This window comes from Myxine glutinosa, chromosome 7 (genome assembly GCF_964187855.1).
Source record: "Myxine glutinosa chromosome 7, kmMyxGlut1.1, whole genome shotgun sequence".
NCBI lineage: Eukaryota > Metazoa > Chordata > Myxini > Myxiniformes > Myxinidae > Myxine > Myxine glutinosa.
This window is the reverse complement of record NC_136267.1, coordinates 86,803,086-86,822,659: the sequence shown is the minus strand read 5'-3', so window position 1 is coordinate 86,822,659 and position 19,574 is coordinate 86,803,086. Positions and strand designations below refer to the sequence as shown.

The 19,574-nt window shown below is 45.9% G+C and overlaps 2 protein-coding genes across 2 annotated transcripts; both read left to right on the top strand.

The window, feature by feature from the left end:
• The first annotated feature begins 1,894 nt into the window (after positions 1-1,894).
• Positions 1,895-4,254, top strand: LOC144893073 (THAP domain-containing protein 1-like). The gene is made up of 4 exons (XM_078782701.1): positions 1,895-2,124; positions 2,840-3,035; positions 3,372-3,592; positions 4,245-4,254. Exons 1-4 carry the CDS (start codon positions 2,057-2,059, stop codon positions 4,252-4,254), a joined length of 495 nt encoding a protein of 164 aa, XP_078638827.1. The 5' UTR covers positions 1,895-2,056.
• Positions 4,255-11,571: 7,317 nt separating this feature from the next.
• Positions 11,572-13,931, top strand: LOC144893072 (THAP domain-containing protein 1-like). The gene is made up of 4 exons (XM_078782700.1): positions 11,572-11,801; positions 12,517-12,712; positions 13,049-13,269; positions 13,922-13,931. Exons 1-4 carry the CDS (start codon positions 11,734-11,736, stop codon positions 13,929-13,931), a joined length of 495 nt encoding a protein of 164 aa, XP_078638826.1. The 5' UTR covers positions 11,572-11,733.
• The last annotated feature ends 5,643 nt before the right edge of the window (positions 13,932-19,574 follow it).

Below are 19,574 nucleotides of genomic sequence, written 5' to 3'. Positions count from 1 at the left end.
TTCACAAGACGTTGTTGTGGAACAGTCTTCCAGTTCACCAGAGGTTGTTGTGCAGGAGTCTTCCGGTTCACAAAACATTGTTGTGGATGAGTCTTCCGGTTCACAAGACGTTGTTGTGGAGGAGTCTTTTGTTTCACAAGACGTTGTTGTGGAAGAGTCTTCCGGTTCACAAGACGTTGTTGTGGAGGAGTCTTCCGGTTCACAAGACGTCATTGTGGATGAGTATTCCGGTTCAAAAGACGTTGTTGTGGAGGAGTCATTGGGTTAGCAAGACGTTGTTGTGGATGAGACTTATGGTTCACAAGACGTTGTTGTGGAGTAGTCATTGGGATCGCAAGACGTTGTTGTGGAGGAGTCTTCCGGTTCACAAGACGTTGTTGTGGAGGAGTCTTCTGGTTCACAAGACGTTGTTGTTGAGGATTCTTTTGGTTCACAAGACATTGTTGTGGAGGAGTCTTCTGGTTCACAAGACGTTGTTGTGGAGGAGTCTTCCAGTTCACAAGACGTTGTTGTGGAGGAGTCTTCTGGTTCGCAAGACGTTGTTGTGGAGGAGTCTTCCAGTTCACAAGACGTTGTTGTGGAGGAGTCTTTTGATTCACAAGACGTTGTTGTGGAGGAGTCTTCCGGTTCACAAGACGTTGTTGTGGAGGAGTCTTCCGGTTCACAATACGTTATTGTGGAGGAGTCTTCCGGTTCATAAGACGTTGTTGTGGAGGATACTTCCGGTTCACAAGACATTGTTGTGGAGGAGTCTTTCGGTTCGCAAGACGTTGTTGTTGATGAGACTTATGGTTCACAAGACGTTGTTGTGGAGGAGTCATTGGGTTAGCAAGACGTTGTTGTGGATGAGACTTATGGTTCACAAGACGTTGTTGTGGAGGAGTCATTGGGCTAGCAAGACGTTGTTGTGGAAGAGTCTTTTGTTCACAAGATGTTGTTGTGGAGGAGTCCTCCGGTTCACAAGACGTTGTTGTGGAGGAGTCTTCCGGTTCATAAGACGTTGTTGTGGAGGAGTCTTCCGGTTCACAAGACATTGTTGTGGAGGAGTCTTTCGGTTCGCAAGACGTTGTTGTTGATGAGACCAATGGTTCACAAGACATTGTTGTGGAGGAGTCATTGGGTTCGCAAGACGTTGTTGTGGATGAGTCTTCCGGTTCACAAGAAGTTGTTTTGGAGGAGTCTTCCGGTTCACAAGATGTTGTTGCGGAGGAGTCTTCCGGTTCACAAAACGTTGTTGTGGAGGATTCTTCCGGTTCACAAGACGTTGTTGTGGAGGATTCTTCCGGTTCACAAGACGTTGTTGTGGAGGAGTCTTTCGGTTTTCAAGACGTTGTTGTGGAGGAGTCTTCCAGTTCACAAGACGTTGTTGTGGAGAAGTCTTTTGGTTCACAAGACGTTGTTGTGGAGGAATCTTCCGGTTCACAAGACTTGTTGATCTATGTTATGCCGGCACCATCCGCACAATAGAGATTAGTGGTGGTGACTGCAGAAATCTGTTGTCGGATTGGCGCACACTCGCACCCCCTGTTAACCAATAAGAATGGACAGGATTCTCACATTTTCTCCAGTTACCATCATGATCGATGACAAAACTGTATTCGATAGTAATTGATAGATTTAAAATTTGGAAACGCTCTGCGACCCTCCGACAGGTCTGCAGTTGTGTTCCATTGACAATAAACTTGTGGAGTGCTCGCCTAATTTTAAACACTCTAGCAAGCACTCCAAAGAAACGGTTGAGAAGGAACGGCTGGCTTGGCAAGCGACAGCAAGCTGATTGCTCATGGAAAATACATTATGTTGCAAAGCCTGGTTGTCGTAAAGGACGCGGAGACTGCCTGGAAACCGCTAAGCCACGCCCCTCGGTCAGTTGTGTTTTTAATGAGTCGAAATCACAGAACTCAAATAGACGTAGAAGACCTATGCAGGCCGCTGTGTGGCCCCTCCGCCGCAACGCGGCAGCCATTTTAGTTAGCGCAAGACACCTCCGCTTTCTGCGTACAGATAGGCCTATTGTTAACATGAGCAGTGTGAATGTTCAACAAATATCAGCAATATGCCTTCTTGTGCTGCAATAAACTGTACAAATCGACTTGTGAAAGGTTCTGGGAAAACATTCCACAGGTAAGTAATTTATTTTTCTTAATTATGAAGAGTTTACTCGCCAAACTCTAGTTAAACTTTCACGTTATGCACAGATGTAGTTTTTCGTTTATGTCGTCCCATCTGTTAGTTTGTGTGTGTTTGTGTGTGTGTGTGTGTTTGGGATTTGTCAGTGCATTTTGACTTGAACCAAAGGCCGTGCCTTTGCTTGAACTTAAGGACTCTAGCTCTTAATCTCTTCTCTCCCAATTTTGTTGAGCCACACACAATTTTGGGCTGTTAGGAGATGCATAAACATGTTCAGTTATCAAGGATCTAGGTTAACATTTGTCGTCTAATTAGACTAATAGGGTTGTATTTTGTAATCGCTTTCTTTATCGTTAGTAATTGTTACTTTGTGGAAAATATTGGTGTGACGCGTGAGTGAGTGCAATCTGTGCCCATTTGCCCTAGTTAATCATAATGTAGGGTGAGAGCCAAGATAACATTACGAGTTTAACTGATAAAAGAAATAAAGCTTGATAAAGTATTTCCCTTGCTGTGTGTACAATGTCGCCAAGCAAAAAATATTGGGGGCTAGAGTATGGTCTAGTGATTGAATTTTCGGACACTGTACCGTATATAGAGTGTAGAAAACATGTGGGGGGCAGGCGCGTAGGAAGCAGTTTTGGTTGGGTGGGGGGGGGGGCAAAGACCCAAGGGGGCTCACAAATTTTGTCTTTTCTTTTGAATATAGATTTCCCAAGGATGGTTCAACCCTTCAGAAAGAATGGCTCGTAAAGATGAGGAGGGACAAGTGGACACCCAGCAAGTATGCCAGCCTATGCTCGGATCATTTTGATGCTGAGTGCTTTGACCGTACTGGCCTGATAACCAGACTTCGCCAAGGTTCAATTCCAACCATTTTCAACTTCCCAAATCATCTCCAAAAGGTAAGTAAAATTCAGAATTCTTGCATTAGGCCGGTTTACTAACTAAAGAATAGAGGCCAAAATAAAATAAAATAAAATTTTCCTTCCAAACTTTCTGACAACCAAAAATATATATCATAATAAATGAATGAATGAAAAATACAAAATAAACATTTTTATCAATCTAAAGTTCCGATGAAGTTTAAGCTACCATTGAAATGCAGACAAATTGTCTGATCCATTCCAAAGGCAGTAACACATACATGTACTATACATATATAATTTGTGAATTTTGGGAAACTGAACTAGTCTAGTTATACATTTTCTTTTGTTTATTTTTATCTTTGTCACTTTTAGACTGTGAAACAGCGCAAACCACCTCGTCCAAGAACCAGCCAGAACGACTCTCCAACTTCGTCTTCAGAAACACCACAGTGCTTGGCGGGTTCATCCAGCAAGGCACTGCCTACATCTCCAATCAAGCAACATCATCATGACCACACTTACTTTGTTTCGGATAGTCCAAGGGGTGTGAAACGTAAGCTGGACAAAATGCAAGATATTGTCATCTCATACAAGTGCAGCCGAGAGAGAGAGAGAAAGAGAGAGAGAAAGAGAGAGTGAGTGTGTGTGGGGGGGGGGGGGGGGGGGGAGGGAGGGGGAGGAAGGGAATATGTAAAAACATGACCAGAAGGGGAAGATAGTAGAGTGAGACAAGGGAACAGGAATGAGGGGGAGGAGGGGGGGGGGTGTAGTGGAGAGCAAAAAAAGTCAAGTTCTGTGATGGAGAAACTATCATACTGAGAATTGGCATGAGAAGGGAGTGGAAAGGGAGAGAGAGAGAGAGAGGGGGGGGGGGGGGGGGTTTGTGTGTTTGTTTTTAGAGCTGGAGAGACAATTATGTTGAGAACTGGAAAATAATAGAGGAAGAGAGGAGCAGGAAAGAGAAGGAGGGAGAGAGTGGTAAAAAGTACATGAGAAAGGAGCAATAGGCAGAAAGAGAAAGAGAGGGAGAGGGGGTACAAGAACCAGCAAATAGTAAGGAGTGAGAGATTAGCAGCTAGAGATGAAATGGAAAACTACCGGGGAATTCGGATAAACTATGTCAAGATGCCAGGAAAATGCTTCGACAGAGATTTAAATTATGAATAGAATTCATAAAATAGTGTTTAAAAGCAACACAACACCGTCCAATATAAAAATTCACGTCCACTCATCCACTTCCACTAGGCCTAGCTAGTGCACACGTTCGCCTATTCAGTTCTTGCGCTAACTAAAATGGCGGCGTGAGCGCGCGAGCGGGGCCACCGCTGTGTGTGTGTCGTGAACGGGCATAGTTCTTCTACGTCTATTTGAGTTCTGTGGTCGAAATCGATGAACTAGTGCAACTTATAAACGTCTAATTGCTTCACTGTGAATTGGGTCGTCCTTTAAAAGGCTCAAATATCATATGAAAACGGCGGTGGTTTCATCGAGAAGAAGGAACGAGGTCAGAATACCTTCAAAGTATTAAATTGCTTATTTAAGTTGTGATTTTAACAGAATTTGAGGTTGTTTGAAGATGATTAAAGGAAAGTTTTTCGAATATTCCCTTTTGGAGAATTTCTCAAAGAAATCCGCAATGAGGGAAACTCATGTGAGCTCCATGGGCCGATGAACGGAGGAAAAGCGACGGCACAGAGAGGGAAAGAAAGCACAAACGTTTGGATGGATCAGAAGGGCGTGTCCTCGACGAGGTCCGCCTTTCCGGCATAAAAAGCGCGCAATTCAGCCACTTGATCTGGGTGGTGAACTGTCACCACCTCGTTGTCTCTTGTGGTCAAAGCTCCTTGGTCCTTGGAGGAGTCTTCCGGTTCACAAGACGTTGTTTTGGAGGAGTCCTCCGGTTCACAAGACGTTGTTGTGGAGGAATCTTCCGGTTCACAAGACGTTGTTGTGGAGGAGTCTTTCGGTTCACAAGACATTGTTGTGGAGGAGTCTTTAGGTTCACAAGACGTTGTTGTGGAGGAGTCTTCCGTTCACAAGACGTTGTTGTGGAGGCGTTTTCCGGTTCACAAGACGTCGTTGTGGAGGAGTCTTCTGGTTCACAAGACGTCGTTGTGGAGGAGACTTCCGGTTCAAAAGACGTCGTTGTGGAGGAGTCTTCCGGTTCACAAGACGTCGTTGTGGAGGAGTCTTCCAGTTCACAAGACGTTGTTGTGGAAGAGTCTTCTGGTTCACAAGACGTTGTTGTTGAGGAGTCTTCCGGTTCACAAGACGTTGTTGTGGAGGAGTCTTCCGGTTCACAAATCGTTGTTGTGGAGGATTCTTCCGGTTCACAAGACGTTGTTGTGGAGGAGTCTTTCGGTTTACAAGACGTTGTTGTGGAGGAGTCTTCCAGTTCACAAGACGTTGTTGTGGAGAAGTCTTTTGGTTCACAAGACGTTGTTGTGGAGGAGTCTTCCGGTTCACAAGACATTGTTGTGGAGGATTCTTCCGGTTCACAAGACGTTGTTGTGGAGCAGTCTTTCGGTTTACAAGACGTTGTTGTGGAGGAGTCTTCCAGTTCACAAGACGTTGTTGTGGAGAAGTCTTTTGGTTCACAAGACGTTGTTGTGGAGGAGTCTTCCGGTTCACAAGACGTTGTTGTGGAGGAGTCTTCCAGTTCACAAGACGTTGTTGTGGAGGGGTTTTCCGGTTCACAAGACGTTGTTGTGTAGGAGTCTCCTGGTTCACAGGATGTTGTTGTGGAGGAGTCTTCCGGTTCACAAGACGTCGTTGTGGAGGAGTCTTCCGGTTCAAAAGACGTTGTTGTGCAGGAGTCTTCCGGTTCACAAGATGTTGTTGTGGAGGAGTGTTTCGGTTTACAAGACGTTGTTGTGGAACAGTCTTCCAGTTCACCAGAGGTTGTTGTGGAGGAGTGTTTCGGTTTACAAGACGTTGTTGTGGAACAGTCTTCCGGTTCACAAGACGTTGTTGTGGATGAGTCTTCCGGTTCACAAGACGTTGTTGTGGAGGAGTCTTTTGGTTCACAAGACGTTGTTGTGGAGGAGTCTTCCGGTTCACAAGACGTTTTTGTGGAGGCGTCTTCCGGTTCACAAGACATTGTTGTGGAGGAGTCTTCTGGTTCATAAGACGTTGTTGTGGAGGAGTCTTCCAGTTCACAAGATGTTGTTGTGGAGGAGTCTTCCAGTTCACAAGACGTTGTTGTGGAGGAGTCCTCCGGTTCACAAGACGTTGTTGTGGAGGAGTCTTCCGGTTCATAAGTCGTTGTTGTGGAGGAGTCTTTCGGTTCACAAGACATTGTTGTGGAGGAGTCTTTCGGTTCGCAAGACGTTGTTGTTGATGAGACCAATGGTTCACAAGACATTGTTGTGGAGGAGTCATTGGGTTCGCAAGACGTTGTTGTGGATGAGTCTTCCAGTTCACAAGAAGTTGTTTTGGAGGAGTCTTCCGGTTCACAAGACGTTGTTGTGGAGGAGTCTTTCGGTTTTCAAGACGTTGTTGTGGAGTCTTTTGGTTCACAAGAAGTTGTTGTGGAGGAATCTTCAGGTTCACAAGACTTGTTGATCTATGTTATACCGGCAACATCCGCACAATAGAGATTCGTGGTGGTGACTGCAGAAATCTGTTGTCGGATTGGCGCACACTCGCACCCCCTGTTAACCAATAAGAATGGACAGGATTCTCACATTTTCTCCAGTTACCATCATGATCGATGACGAAACTGTATTCGATAGTAATTGATAGATTAAAAATTTGGAAACGCTCTGCGACCCTCCGACAGGTCTGCAGTTGTGTTCCATTGACAATAAACTTGTGGAGTGCTCGCCTAATTTTAAACACTCGAGCAAGCACTCCAAAGAAACGGTTGAGAAGGAACGGCTGGCTTGGCAAGCGACAGCAAGCTGATTGCTCATGGAAAATACATTATGTTGCAAAGCCTGGTTGTCGTAAAGGACGCGTAGACTGCCTGGAAACCGCTAAGCCACGCCCCTCGGTCAGTTGTGTTTTTAATGAGTCGAAATCGATGAACTAGTGCAACTTATAAACGTCTAATTGCTTCACTGTGAATTGGGTCGTCCTTTAAAAGGCTCAAATATCATATGAAAACGGCGGTGGTTTCATCGAGAAGAAGGAACGAGGTCAGAATACCTTCAAAGTATTAAATTGCTTATTTAAGTTGTGATTTTAACAGAATTTGAAGTTGTTTGAAGATGATTAAAGGAAAGTTTTTCGAATATTCCCTTTTGGAGAATTTCTCAAAGAAATCCGCAATGAGGGAAACTCATGTGAGCTCCATGGGACGATGAACGGAGGAAAAGCGACGGCACAGAGAGGGAAAGAAAGCACAAACGTTTGGATGGATCAGAAGGGCGTGTCCTCGACGAGGTCCGCCTTTCCGGCATAAAAAGCGCGCAATTCAGCCACTTCATCTGGGTGGTGAACGGTCACCACCTCGTTGTCTCTTGTGGTCAAAGCTCCTTGGCCCTTGGAGGAGTCTTCCGGTTCACAAGACATTGTTTTGGTGGAGTCCTCCGGTTCACAAGACGTTGTTGTGGAGGAGTCTTCCGGTTCACAAGACGTTGTTGTGGAGGAGTCTTTCGGTTTACAAGACGTTGTTGTGGAGGAGTCTTCCAGTTCACAAGACGTTGTTGTGGAGAAGTCTTTTGGTTCACAAGATGTTGTTGTGGAGGAGTCTTCCGGTTCACAAGACGTTGTTGTGAAGGAGTCTTCCAGTTCGCAAGACGTTGTTGTGGAGGAGTTTTCCGGTTCACAAGACGTTGTTGTGTAGGAGTCTCCTGGTTCACAGGACGTTGTTGTGGAGGAGTCTTCCGGTTCACAAGACGTCGTTGTGGAGGAGTCTTCCGGTTCAAAAGACGTTGTTGTGGAGGAGTCTTCCGGTTCACAAGATGTTGTTGTGGAGGAATGTTTCGGTTTTCAAGATGTTGTTGTGGAACAGTCTTCCAGTTCACCAGAGGTTGTTGTGCAGGAGTCTTCCGGTTCACAAGACATTGTTGTGGATGAGTCTTCCGGTTCACAAGACATTGTTGTGGAGGAGTCTTTAGGTTCACAAGACGTTGTTGTGGAGGAGTCTTCCGTTCACAAGACGTTGTTGTGGAGGCGTCTTCCGGTTCACAAGACGTCGTTGTGGAGGAGTCTTCCGGTTCACAAGACGTCGTTGTGGAGGAGTCTTCCGGTTCAAAAGACGTCGTTGTGGAGGAGTCTTCCGGGTCACAAGACGTTGTTGTGGAGGAGTCTTCCGGTTCACAAGATGTTGTTGTGGAGGAGTCTTCCGTTCACAAGACGTTGTTGTGGAGGCGTCTTCCGGTTCACAAGACGTTGTTGTGGAGGAGTCTTCCGTTCACAAGACGTTGTTGTGGAGGCGTCTTCCGGTTCACAAGACGTCGTTGTGGAGGAGTCTTCCGGTTCACAAGACGTCATTGTGGAGGAGTCTTCCAGTTCACAAGACGTTGTTGTGGAAGAGTCTTCTGGTTCACAAGACGTTGTTGTTGAGGAGTCTTCCAGTTCACAAGACGTTGTTGTGGAGGAGTCTTCCGGTTCACAAATCGTTGTTGTGGAGGATTCTTCCGGTTCACAAGACGTTGTTGTGGAGGAGTCTTTCGGTTTACAAGACGTTGTTGTGGAGGAGTCTTCCAGTTCACAAGACGTTGTTGTGGAGAAGTCTTTTGGTTCACAAGACGTTGTTGTGGAGGAGTCTTCCGGTTCACAAGACGTTGTTGTGGAGGATTCTTCCGGTTCATAAGACGTTGTTGTGGAGCAGTCTTTCGGTTTACAAGACGTTGTTGTGGAGGAGTCTTCCAGTTCACAAGACGTTGTTGTGGAGAAGTCTTTTGGTTCACAAGACGTTGTTGTGGAGGAGTCTTCCGGTTCACAAGACGTTGTTGTGGAGGAGTCTTCCAGTTCACAAGACGTTGTTGTGGAGGAGTTTTCCGGTTCATAAGACGTTGTTGTGTAGGAGTCTCCTGGTTCACAGGATGTTGTTGTGGAGGAGTCTTCCGGTTCACAAGACGTCGTTGTGGAGGAGTCTTCCGGTTCAAAAGACGTTGTTGTGCAGGAGTCTTTCAGTTCACAAGATGTTGTTGTGGAGGAGTGTTTCGGTTTACAAGACGTTGTTGTGGAACAGTCTTCCAGTTCACCAGAGGTTGTTGTGGAGGAGTGTTTCGGTTTACAAGACGTTGTTGTGGAACAGTCTTCCGGTTCACAAGACGTTGTTGTGGATGAGTCTTCCGGTTCACAAGACGTTGTTGTGGAGGAGTCTTTTGGTTCACAAGACGTTGTTGTGGAGGAGTCTTCCGGTTCACAAGACGTTTTTGTGGAGGCGTCTTCCGGATCACAAGACGTCGTTGTGGAGGAGTCTTCCGGTTCACAAGACGTCGTTGTGGAGGAGTCTTCCGGTTCAAATGACGTTGTTGTGGAGGAGTCTTCCGGTTCACAATATGTTGTTGTGGAGGAGTGTTTCGGTTTACAAGACGTTGTTGTGGAACAGTCTTCCAGTTCACCACTGGTTGTTGTGCAGGAGTCTTCCGGTTCACAAGACGTTGTTGTGGAGGAGTCTTCCAGTTCACAAGACGTTGTTGTGGAAGAGTCTTCCAGTTCACAAGACGTTGTTGTGGAGGAGTATTCCGGTTCACAAGACATTGTTGTGGAGGAGTCTTCCAGTTCACAAGACGTTGTTGTGGAACAGTCTTCCAGTTCACCAGAGGTTGTTGTGCAGGAGTCTTCCGGTTCACAAAACATTGTTGTGGATGAGTCTTCCGGTTCACAAGACGTTGTTGTGGAGGAGTCTTTTGTTTCACAAGACGTTGTTGTGGAAGAGTCTTCCGGTTCACAAGACGTTGTTGTGGAGGAGTCTTCCGGTTCACAAGACGTCATTGTGGATGAGTATTCCGGTTCAAAAGACGTTGTTGTGGAGGAGTCATTGGGTTAGCAAGACGTTGTTGTGGATGAGACTTATGGTTCACAAGACGTTGTTGTGGAGTAGTCATTGGGATCGCAAGACGTTGTTGTGGAGGAGTCTTCCGGTTCACAAGACGTTGTTGTGGAGGAGTCTTCTGGTTCACAAGACGTTGTTGTTGAGGATTCTTTTGGTTCACAAGACATTGTTGTGGAGGAGTCTTCTGGTTCACAAGACGTTGTTGTGGAGGAGTCTTCCAGTTCACAAGACGTTGTTGTGGAGGAGTCTTCTGGTTCGCAAGACGTTGTTGTGGAGGAGTCTTCCAGTTCACAAGACGTTGTTGTGGAGGAGTCTTTTGATTCACAAGACGTTGTTGTGGAGGAGTCTTCCGGTTCACAAGACGTTGTTGTGGAGGAGTCTTCCGGTTCACAATACGTTATTGTGGAGGAGTCTTCCGGTTCATAAGACGTTGTTGTGGAGGATACTTCCGGTTCACAAGACATTGTTGTGGAGGAGTCTTTCGGTTCGCAAGACGTTGTTGTTGATGAGACTTATGGTTCACAAGACGTTGTTGTGGAGGAGTCATTGGGTTAGCAAGACGTTGTTGTGGATGAGACTTATGGTTCACAAGACGTTGTTGTGGAGGAGTCATTGGGCTAGCAAGACGTTGTTGTGGAAGAGTCTTTTGTTCACAAGATGTTGTTGTGGAGGAGTCCTCCGGTTCACAAGACGTTGTTGTGGAGGAGTCTTCCGGTTCATAAGACGTTGTTGTGGAGGAGTCTTCCGGTTCACAAGACATTGTTGTGGAGGAGTCTTTCGGTTCGCAAGACGTTGTTGTTGATGAGACCAATGGTTCACAAGACATTGTTGTGGAGGAGTCATTGGGTTCGCAAGACGTTGTTGTGGATGAGTCTTCCGGTTCACAAGAAGTTGTTTTGGAGGAGTCTTCCGGTTCACAAGATGTTGTTGCGGAGGAGTCTTCCGGTTCACAAAACGTTGTTGTGGAGGATTCTTCCGGTTCACAAGACGTTGTTGTGGAGGATTCTTCCGGTTCACAAGACGTTGTTGTGGAGGAGTCTTTCGGTTTTCAAGACGTTGTTGTGGAGGAGTCTTCCAGTTCACAAGACGTTGTTGTGGAGAAGTCTTTTGGTTCACAAGACGTTGTTGTGGAGGAATCTTCCGGTTCACAAGACTTGTTGATCTATGTTATGCCGGCACCATCCGCACAATAGAGATTAGTGGTGGTGACTGCAGAAATCTGTTGTCGGATTGGCGCACACTCGCACCCCCTGTTAACCAATAAGAATGGACAGGATTCTCACATTTTCTCCAGTTACCATCATGATCGATGACAAAACTGTATTCGATAGTAATTGATAGATTTAAAATTTGGAAACGCTCTGCGACCCTCCGACAGGTCTGCAGTTGTGTTCCATTGACAATAAACTTGTGGAGTGCTCGCCTAATTTTAAACACTCTAGCAAGCACTCCAAAGAAACGGTTGAGAAGGAACGGCTGGCTTGGCAAGCGACAGCAAGCTGATTGCTCATGGAAAATACATTATGTTGCAAAGCCTGGTTGTCGTAAAGGACGCGGAGACTGCCTGGAAACCGCTAAGCCACGCCCCTCGGTCAGTTGTGTTTTTAATGAGTCGAAATCACAGAACTCAAATAGACGTAGAAGACCTATGCAGGCCGCTGTGTGGCCCCTCCGCCGCAACGCGGCAGCCATTTTAGTTAGCGCAAGACACCTCCGCTTTCTGCGTACAGATAGGCCTATTGTTAACATGAGCAGTGTGAATGTTCAACAAATATCAGCAATATGCCTTCTTGTGCTGCAATAAACTGTACAAATCGACTTGTGAAAGGTTCTGGGAAAACATTCCACAGGTAAGTAATTTATTTTTCTTAATTATGAAGAGTTTACTCGCCAAACTCTAGTTAAACTTTCACGTTATGCACAGATGTAGTTTTTCGTTTATGTCGTCCCATCTGTTAGTTTGTGTGTGTTTGTGTGTGTGTGTGTGTTTGGGATTTGTCAGTGCATTTTGACTTGAACCAAAGGCCGTGCCTTTGCTTGAACTTAAGGACTCTAGCTCTTAATCTCTTCTCTCCCAATTTTGTTGAGCCACACACAATTTTGGGCTGTTAGGAGATGCATAAACATGTTCAGTTATCAAGGATCTAGGTTAACATTTGTCGTCTAATTAGACTAATAGGGTTGTATTTTGTAATCGCTTTCTTTATCGTTAGTAATTGTTACTTTGTGGAAAATATTGGTGTGACGCGTGAGTGAGTGCAATCTGTGCCCATTTGCCCTAGTTAATCATAATGTAGGGTGAGAGCCAAGATAACATTACGAGTTTAACTGATAAAAGAAATAAAGCTTGATAAAGTATTTCCCTTGCTGTGTGTACAATGTCGCCAAGCAAAAAATATTGGGGGCTAGAGTATGGTCTAGTGATTGAATTTTCGGACACTGTACCGTATATAGAGTGTAGAAAACATGTGGGGGGCAGGCGCGTAGGAAGCAGTTTTGGTTGGGTGGGGGGGGGGGCAAAGACCCAAGGGGGCTCACAAATTTTGTCTTTTCTTTTGAATATAGATTTCCCAAGGATGGTTCAACCCTTCAGAAAGAATGGCTCGTAAAGATGAGGAGGGACAAGTGGACACCCAGCAAGTATGCCAGCCTATGCTCGGATCATTTTGATGCTGAGTGCTTTGACCGTACTGGCCTGATAACCAGACTTCGCCAAGGTTCAATTCCAACCATTTTCAACTTCCCAAATCATCTCCAAAAGGTAAGTAAAATTCAGAATTCTTGCATTAGGCCGGTTTACTAACTAAAGAATAGAGGCCAAAATAAAATAAAATAAAATTTTCCTTCCAAACTTTCTGACAACCAAAAATATATATCATAATAAATGAATGAATGAAAAATACAAAATAAACATTTTTATCAATCTAAAGTTCCGATGAAGTTTAAGCTACCATTGAAATGCAGACAAATTGTCTGATCCATTCCAAAGGCAGTAACACATACATGTACTATACATATATAATTTGTGAATTTTGGGAAACTGAACTAGTCTAGTTATACATTTTCTTTTGTTTATTTTTATCTTTGTCACTTTTAGACTGTGAAACAGCGCAAACCACCTCGTCCAAGAACCAGCCAGAACGACTCTCCAACTTCGTCTTCAGAAACACCACAGTGCTTGGCGGGTTCATCCAGCAAGGCACTGCCTACATCTCCAATCAAGCAACATCATCATGACCACACTTACTTTGTTTCGGATAGTCCAAGGGGTGTGAAACGTAAGCTGGACAAAATGCAAGATATTGTCATCTCATACAAGTGCAGCCGAGAGAGAGAGAGAAAGAGAGAGAGAAAGAGAGAGTGAGTGTGTGTGGGGGGGGGGGGGGGGGGGGAGGGAGGGGGAGGAAGGGAATATGTAAAAACATGACCAGAAGGGGAAGATAGTAGAGTGAGACAAGGGAACAGGAATGAGGGGGAGGAGGGGGGGGGGTGTAGTGGAGAGCAAAAAAAGTCAAGTTCTGTGATGGAGAAACTATCATACTGAGAATTGGCATGAGAAGGGAGTGGAAAGGGAGAGAGAGAGAGAGAGGGGGGGGGGGGGGGGGTTTGTGTGTTTGTTTTTAGAGCTGGAGAGACAATTATGTTGAGAACTGGAAAATAATAGAGGAAGAGAGGAGCAGGAAAGAGAAGGAGGGAGAGAGTGGTAAAAAGTACATGAGAAAGGAGCAATAGGCAGAAAGAGAAAGAGAGGGAGAGGGGGTACAAGAACCAGCAAATAGTAAGGAGTGAGAGATTAGCAGCTAGAGATGAAATGGAAAACTACCGGGGAATTCGGATAAACTATGTCAAGATGCCAGGAAAATGCTTCGACAGAGATTTAAATTATGAATAGAATTCATAAAATAGTGTTTAAAAGCAACACAACACCGTCCAATATAAAAATTCACGTCCACTCATCCACTTCCACTAGGCCTAGCTAGTGCACACGTTCGCCTATTCAGTTCTTGCGCTAACTAAAATGGCGGCGTGAGCGCGCGAGCGGGGCCACCGCTGTGTGTGTGTCGTGAACGGGCATAGTTCTTCTACGTCTATTTGAGTTCTGTGGTCGAAATCGATGAACTAGTGCAACTTATAAACGTCTAATTGCTTCACTGTGAATTGGGTCGTCCTTTAAAAGGCTCAAATATCATATGAAAACGGCGGTGGTTTCATCGAGAAGAAGGAACGAGGTCAGAATACCTTCAAAGTATTAAATTGCTTATTTAAGTTGTGATTTTAACAGAATTTGAGGTTGTTTGAAGATGATTAAAGGAAAGTTTTTCGAATATTCCCTTTTGGAGAATTTCTCAAAGAAATCCGCAATGAGGGAAACTCATGTGAGCTCCATGGGCCGATGAACGGAGGAAAAGCGACGGCACAGAGAGGGAAAGAAAGCACAAACGTTTGGATGGATCAGAAGGGCGTGTCCTCGACGAGGTCCGCCTTTCCGGCATAAAAAGCGCGCAATTCAGCCACTTGATCTGGGTGGTGAACTGTCACCACCTCGTTGTCTCTTGTGGTCAAAGCTCCTTGGTCCTTGGAGGAGTCTTCCGGTTCACAAGACGTTGTTTTGGAGGAGTCCTCCGGTTCACAAGACGTTGTTGTGGAGGAATCTTCCGGTTCACAAGACGTTGTTGTGGAGGAGTCTTTCGGTTCACAAGACATTGTTGTGGAGGAGTCTTTAGGTTCACAAGACGTTGTTGTGGAGGAGTCTTCCGTTCACAAGACGTTGTTGTGGAGGCGTTTTCCGGTTCACAAGACGTCGTTGTGGAGGAGTCTTCTGGTTCACAAGACGTCGTTGTGGAGGAGACTTCCGGTTCAAAAGACGTCGTTGTGGAGGAGTCTTCCGGTTCACAAGACGTCGTTGTGGAGGAGTCTTCCAGTTCACAAGACGTTGTTGTGGAAGAGTCTTCTGGTTCACAAGACGTTGTTGTTGAGGAGTCTTCCGGTTCACAAGACGTTGTTGTGGAGGAGTCTTCCGGTTCACAAATCGTTGTTGTGGAGGATTCTTCCGGTTCACAAGACGTTGTTGTGGAGGAGTCTTTCGGTTTACAAGACGTTGTTGTGGAGGAGTCTTCCAGTTCACAAGACGTTGTTGTGGAGAAGTCTTTTGGTTCACAAGACGTTGTTGTGGAGGAGTCTTCCGGTTCACAAGACATTGTTGTGGAGGATTCTTCCGGTTCACAAGACGTTGTTGTGGAGCAGTCTTTCGGTTTACAAGACGTTGTTGTGGAGGAGTCTTCCAGTTCACAAGACGTTGTTGTGGAGAAGTCTTTTGGTTCACAAGACGTTGTTGTGGAGGAGTCTTCCGGTTCACAAGACGTTGTTGTGGAGGAGTCTTCCAGTTCACAAGACGTTGTTGTGGAGGGGTTTTCCGGTTCACAAGACGTTGTTGTGTAGGAGTCTCCTGGTTCACAGGATGTTGTTGTGGAGGAGTCTTCCGGTTCACAAGACGTCGTTGTGGAGGAGTCTTCCGGTTCAAAAGACGTTGTTGTGCAGGAGTCTTCCGGTTCACAAGATGTTGTTGTGGAGGAGTGTTTCGGTTTACAAGACGTTGTTGTGGAACAGTCTTCCAGTTCACCAGAGGTTGTTGTGGAGGAGTGTTTCGGTTTACAAGACGTTGTTGTGGAACAGTCTTCCGGTTCACAAGACGTTGTTGTGGATGAGTCTTCCGGTTCACAAGACGTTGTTGTGGAGGAGTCTTTTGGTTCACAAGACGTTGTTGTGGAGGAGTCTTCCGGTTCACAAGACGTTTTTGTGGAGGCGTCTTCCGGTTCACAAGACATTGTTGTGGAGGAGTCTTCTGGTTCATAAGACGTTGTTGTGGAGGAGTCTTCCAGTTCACAAGATGTTGTTGTGGAGGAGTCTTCCAGTTCACAAGACGTTGTTGTGGAGGAGTCCTCCGGTTCACAAGACGTTGTTGTGGAGGAGTCTTCCGGTTCATAAGTCGTTGTTGTGGAGGAGTCTTTCGGTTCACAAGACATTGTTGTGGAGGAGTCTTTCGGTTCGCAAGACGTTGTTGTTGATGAGACCAATGGTTCACAAGACATTGTTGTGGAGGAGTCATTGGGTTCGCAAGACGTTGTTGTGGATGAGTCTTCCAGTTCACAAGAAGTTGTTTTGGAGGAGTCTTCCGGTTCACAAGACGTTGTTGTGGAGGAGTCTTTCGGTTTTCAAGACGTTGTTGTGGAGTCTTTTGGTTCACAAGAAGTTGTTGTGGAGGAATCTTCAGGTTCACAAGACTTGTTGATCTATGTTATACCGGCAACATCCGCACAATAGAGATTCGTGGTGGTGACTGCAGAAATCTGTTGTCGGATTGGCGCACACTCGCACCCCCTGTTAACCAATAAGAATGGACAGGATTCTCACATTTTCTCCAGTTACCATCATGATCGATGACGAAACTGTATTCGATAGTAATTGATAGATTAAAAATTTGGAAACGCTCTGCGACCCTCCGACAGGTCTGCAGTTGTGTTCCATTGACAATAAACTTGTGGAGTGCTCGCCTAATTTTAAACACTCGAGCAAGCACTCCAAAGAAACGGTTGAGAAGGAACGGCTGGCTTGGCAAGCGACAGCAAGCTGATTGCTCATGGAAAATACATTATGTTGCAAAGCCTGGTTGTCGTAAAGGACGCGTAGACTGCCTGGAAACCGCTAAGCCACGCCCCTCGGTCAGTTGTGTTTTTAATGAGTCGAAATCGATGAACTAGTGCAACTTATAAACGTCTAATTGCTTCACTGTGAATTGGGTCGTCCTTTAAAAGGCTCAAATATCATATGAAAACGGCGGTGGTTTCATCGAGAAGAAGGAACGAGGTCAGAATACCTTCAAAGTATTAAATTGCTTATTTAAGTTGTGATTTTAACAGAATTTGAAGTTGTTTGAAGATGATTAAAGGAAAGTTTTTCGAATATTCCCTTTTGGAGAATTTCTCAAAGAAATCCGCAATGAGGGAAACTCATGTGAGCTCCATGGGACGATGAACGGAGGAAAAGCGACGGCACAGAGAGGGAAAGAAAGCACAAACGTTTGGATGGATCAGAAGGGCGTGTCCTCGACGAGGTCCGCCTTTCCGGCATAAAAAGCGCGCAATTCAGCCACTTCATCTGGGTGGTGAACGGTCACCACCTCGTTGTCTCTTGTGGTCAAAGCTCCTTGGCCCTTGGAGGAGTCTTCCGGTTCACAAGACATTGTTTTGGTGGAGTCCTCCGGTTCACAAGACGTTGTTGTGGAGGAGTCTTCCGGTTCACAAGACGTTGTTGTGGAGGAGTCTTTCGGTTTACAAGACGTTGTTGTGGAGGAGTCTTCCAGTTCACAAGACGTTGTTGTGGAGAAGTCTTTTGGTTCACAAGATGTTGTTGTGGAGGAGTCTTCCGGTTCACAAGACGTTGTTGTGAAGGAGTCTTCCAGTTCGCAAGACGTTGTTGTGGAGGAGTTTTCCGGTTCACAAGACGTTGTTGTGTAGGAGTCTCCTGGTTCACAGGACGTTGTTGTGGAGGAGTCTTCCGGTTCACAAGACGTCGTTGTGGAGGAGTCTTCCGGTTCAAAAGACGTTGTTGTGGAGGAGTCTTCCGGTTCACAAGATGTTGTTGTGGAGGAATGTTTCGGTTTTCAAGATGTTGTTGTGGAACAGTCTTCCAGTTCACCAGAGGTTGTTGTGCAGGAGTCTTCCGGTTCACAAGACATTGTTGTGGATGAGTCTTCCGGTTCACAAGACATTGTTGTGGAGGAGTCTTTAGGTTCACAAGACGTTGTTGTGGAGGAGTCTTCCGTTCACAAGACGTTGTTGTGGAGGCGTCTTCCGGTTCACAAGACGTCGTTGTGGAGGAGTCTTCCGGTTCACAAGACGTCGTTGTGGAGGAGTCTTCCGGTTCAAAAGACGTCGTTGTGGAGGAGTCTTCCGGGTCACAAGACGTTGTTGTGGAGGAGTCTTCCGGTTCACAAGATGTTGTTGTGGAGGAGTCTTCCGTTCACAAGACGTTGTTGTGGAGGCGTCTTCCGGTTCACAAGACGTTGTTGTGGAGGAGTCTTCCGTTCACAAGACGTTGTTGTGGAGGCGTCTTCCGGTTCACAAGACGTCGTTGTGGAGGAGTCTTCCGGTTCACAAGACGTCATTGTGGAGGAGTCTTCCAGTTCACAAGACGTTGTTGTGGAAGAGTCTTCTGGTTCACAAGACGTTGTTGTTGAGGAGTCTTCCAGTTCACAAGACGTTGTTGTGGAGGAGTCTTCCGGTTCACAAATCGTTGTTGTGGAGGATTCTTCCGGTTCACAAGACGTTGTTGTGGAGGAGTCTTTCGGTTTACAAGACGTTGTTGTGGAGGAGTCTTCCAGTTCACAAGACGTTGTTGTGGAGAAGTCTTTTGGTTCACAAGACGTTGTTGTGGAGGAGTCTTCCGGTTCACAAGACGTTGTTGTGGAGGATTCTTCCGGTTCATAAGACGTTGTTGTGGAGCAGTCTTTCGGTTTACAAGACGTTGTTGTGGAGGAGTCTTCCAGTTCACAAGACGTTGTTGTGGAGAAGTCTTTTGGTTCACAAGACGTTGTTGTGGAGGAGTCTTCCGGTTCACAAGACGTTGTTGTGGAGGAGTCTTCCAGTTCACAAGACGTTGTTGTGGAGGAGTTTTCCGGTTCATAAGACGTTGTTGTGTAGGAGTCTCCTGGTTCACAGGATGTTGTTGTGGAGGAGTCTTCCGGTTCACAAGACGTCGTTGTGGAGGAGTCTTCCGGTTCAAAAGACGTTGTTGTGCAGGAGTCTTTCAGTTCACAAGATGTTGTTGTGGAGGAGTGTTTCGGTTTACAAGACGTTGTTGTGGAACAGTCTTCCAGTTCACCAGAGGTTGTTGTGGAGGAGTGTTTCGGTTTACAAGACGTTGTTGTGGAACAGTCTTCCGGTTCACAAGACGTTGTTGTGGATGAGTCTTCCGGTTCACAAGACGTTGTTGTGGAGGAGTCTTTTGGTTCACAAGACGTTGTTGTGGAGGAGTCTTCCGGTTCACAAGACGTTTTTGTGGAGGCGTCTTCCGGATCACAAGACGTCGTTGTGGAGGAGTCTTCCGGTTCACAAGACGTCGTTGTGGAGGAGTCTTCCGGTTCAAATGACGTTGTTGTGGAGGAGTCTTCCGGTTCACAATATGTTGTTGTGGAGGAGTGTTTCGGTTTACAAGACGTTGTTGTGGAACAGTCTTCCAGTTCACCACTGGTTGTTGTGCAGGAGTCTTCCAGTTCACAAGACGTTGTTGTGGAAGAGTCTTCCAGTTCACAAGACGTTGTTGTGGAGGAGTCTTCCGGTTCACAAGACAATGTTGTGGAGGAGTCTTCAGGTTCACAAGACGTTGTTGTGGAGGAGTCTTCCAGTTCACAAGACGTTGTTGTGGAACAGTCTTCCAGTTCACCAGAGGTTGTTGTGCAGGAGTCTTCCGGTTCACAAGACATTGTTGTGGATGAGTCTTCCGGTTCACAAGACGTTGTTGTGGAGGAGTCTTTTGTTTCACAAGACGTTGTTGTGGAAGAGTCTTCCGGTTCACAAGACGTTGTTGTGGAGGAGTCTTTCGGTTCACAAGACGTCATTGTGGAT

Excerpts from the sequence above, each read along its gene's own strand:
- LOC144893072 (XM_078782700.1), top strand. The coding sequence starts at position 11,734 with ATGCCTTCTTGTGCTGCAATAAACTGTACAAATCGACTTGTGAAAGGT. Across the intron at positions 11,802-12,516 it reads TCTGGGAAAACATTCCACAG|ATTTCCCAAGGATGGTTCAA; the intron begins GTAAGTAATTTA and ends TTTTGAATATAG. Across the intron at positions 12,713-13,048 it reads TCCCAAATCATCTCCAAAAG|ACTGTGAAACAGCGCAAACC; the intron begins GTAAGTAAAATT and ends TGTCACTTTTAG.
- LOC144893073 (XM_078782701.1), top strand. The coding sequence starts at position 2,057 with ATGCCTTCTTGTGCTGCAATAAACTGTACAAATCGACTTGTGAAAGGT. Across the intron at positions 2,125-2,839 it reads TCTGGGAAAACATTCCACAG|ATTTCCCAAGGATGGTTCAA; the intron begins GTAAGTAATTTA and ends TTTTGAATATAG. Across the intron at positions 3,036-3,371 it reads TCCCAAATCATCTCCAAAAG|ACTGTGAAACAGCGCAAACC; the intron begins GTAAGTAAAATT and ends TGTCACTTTTAG.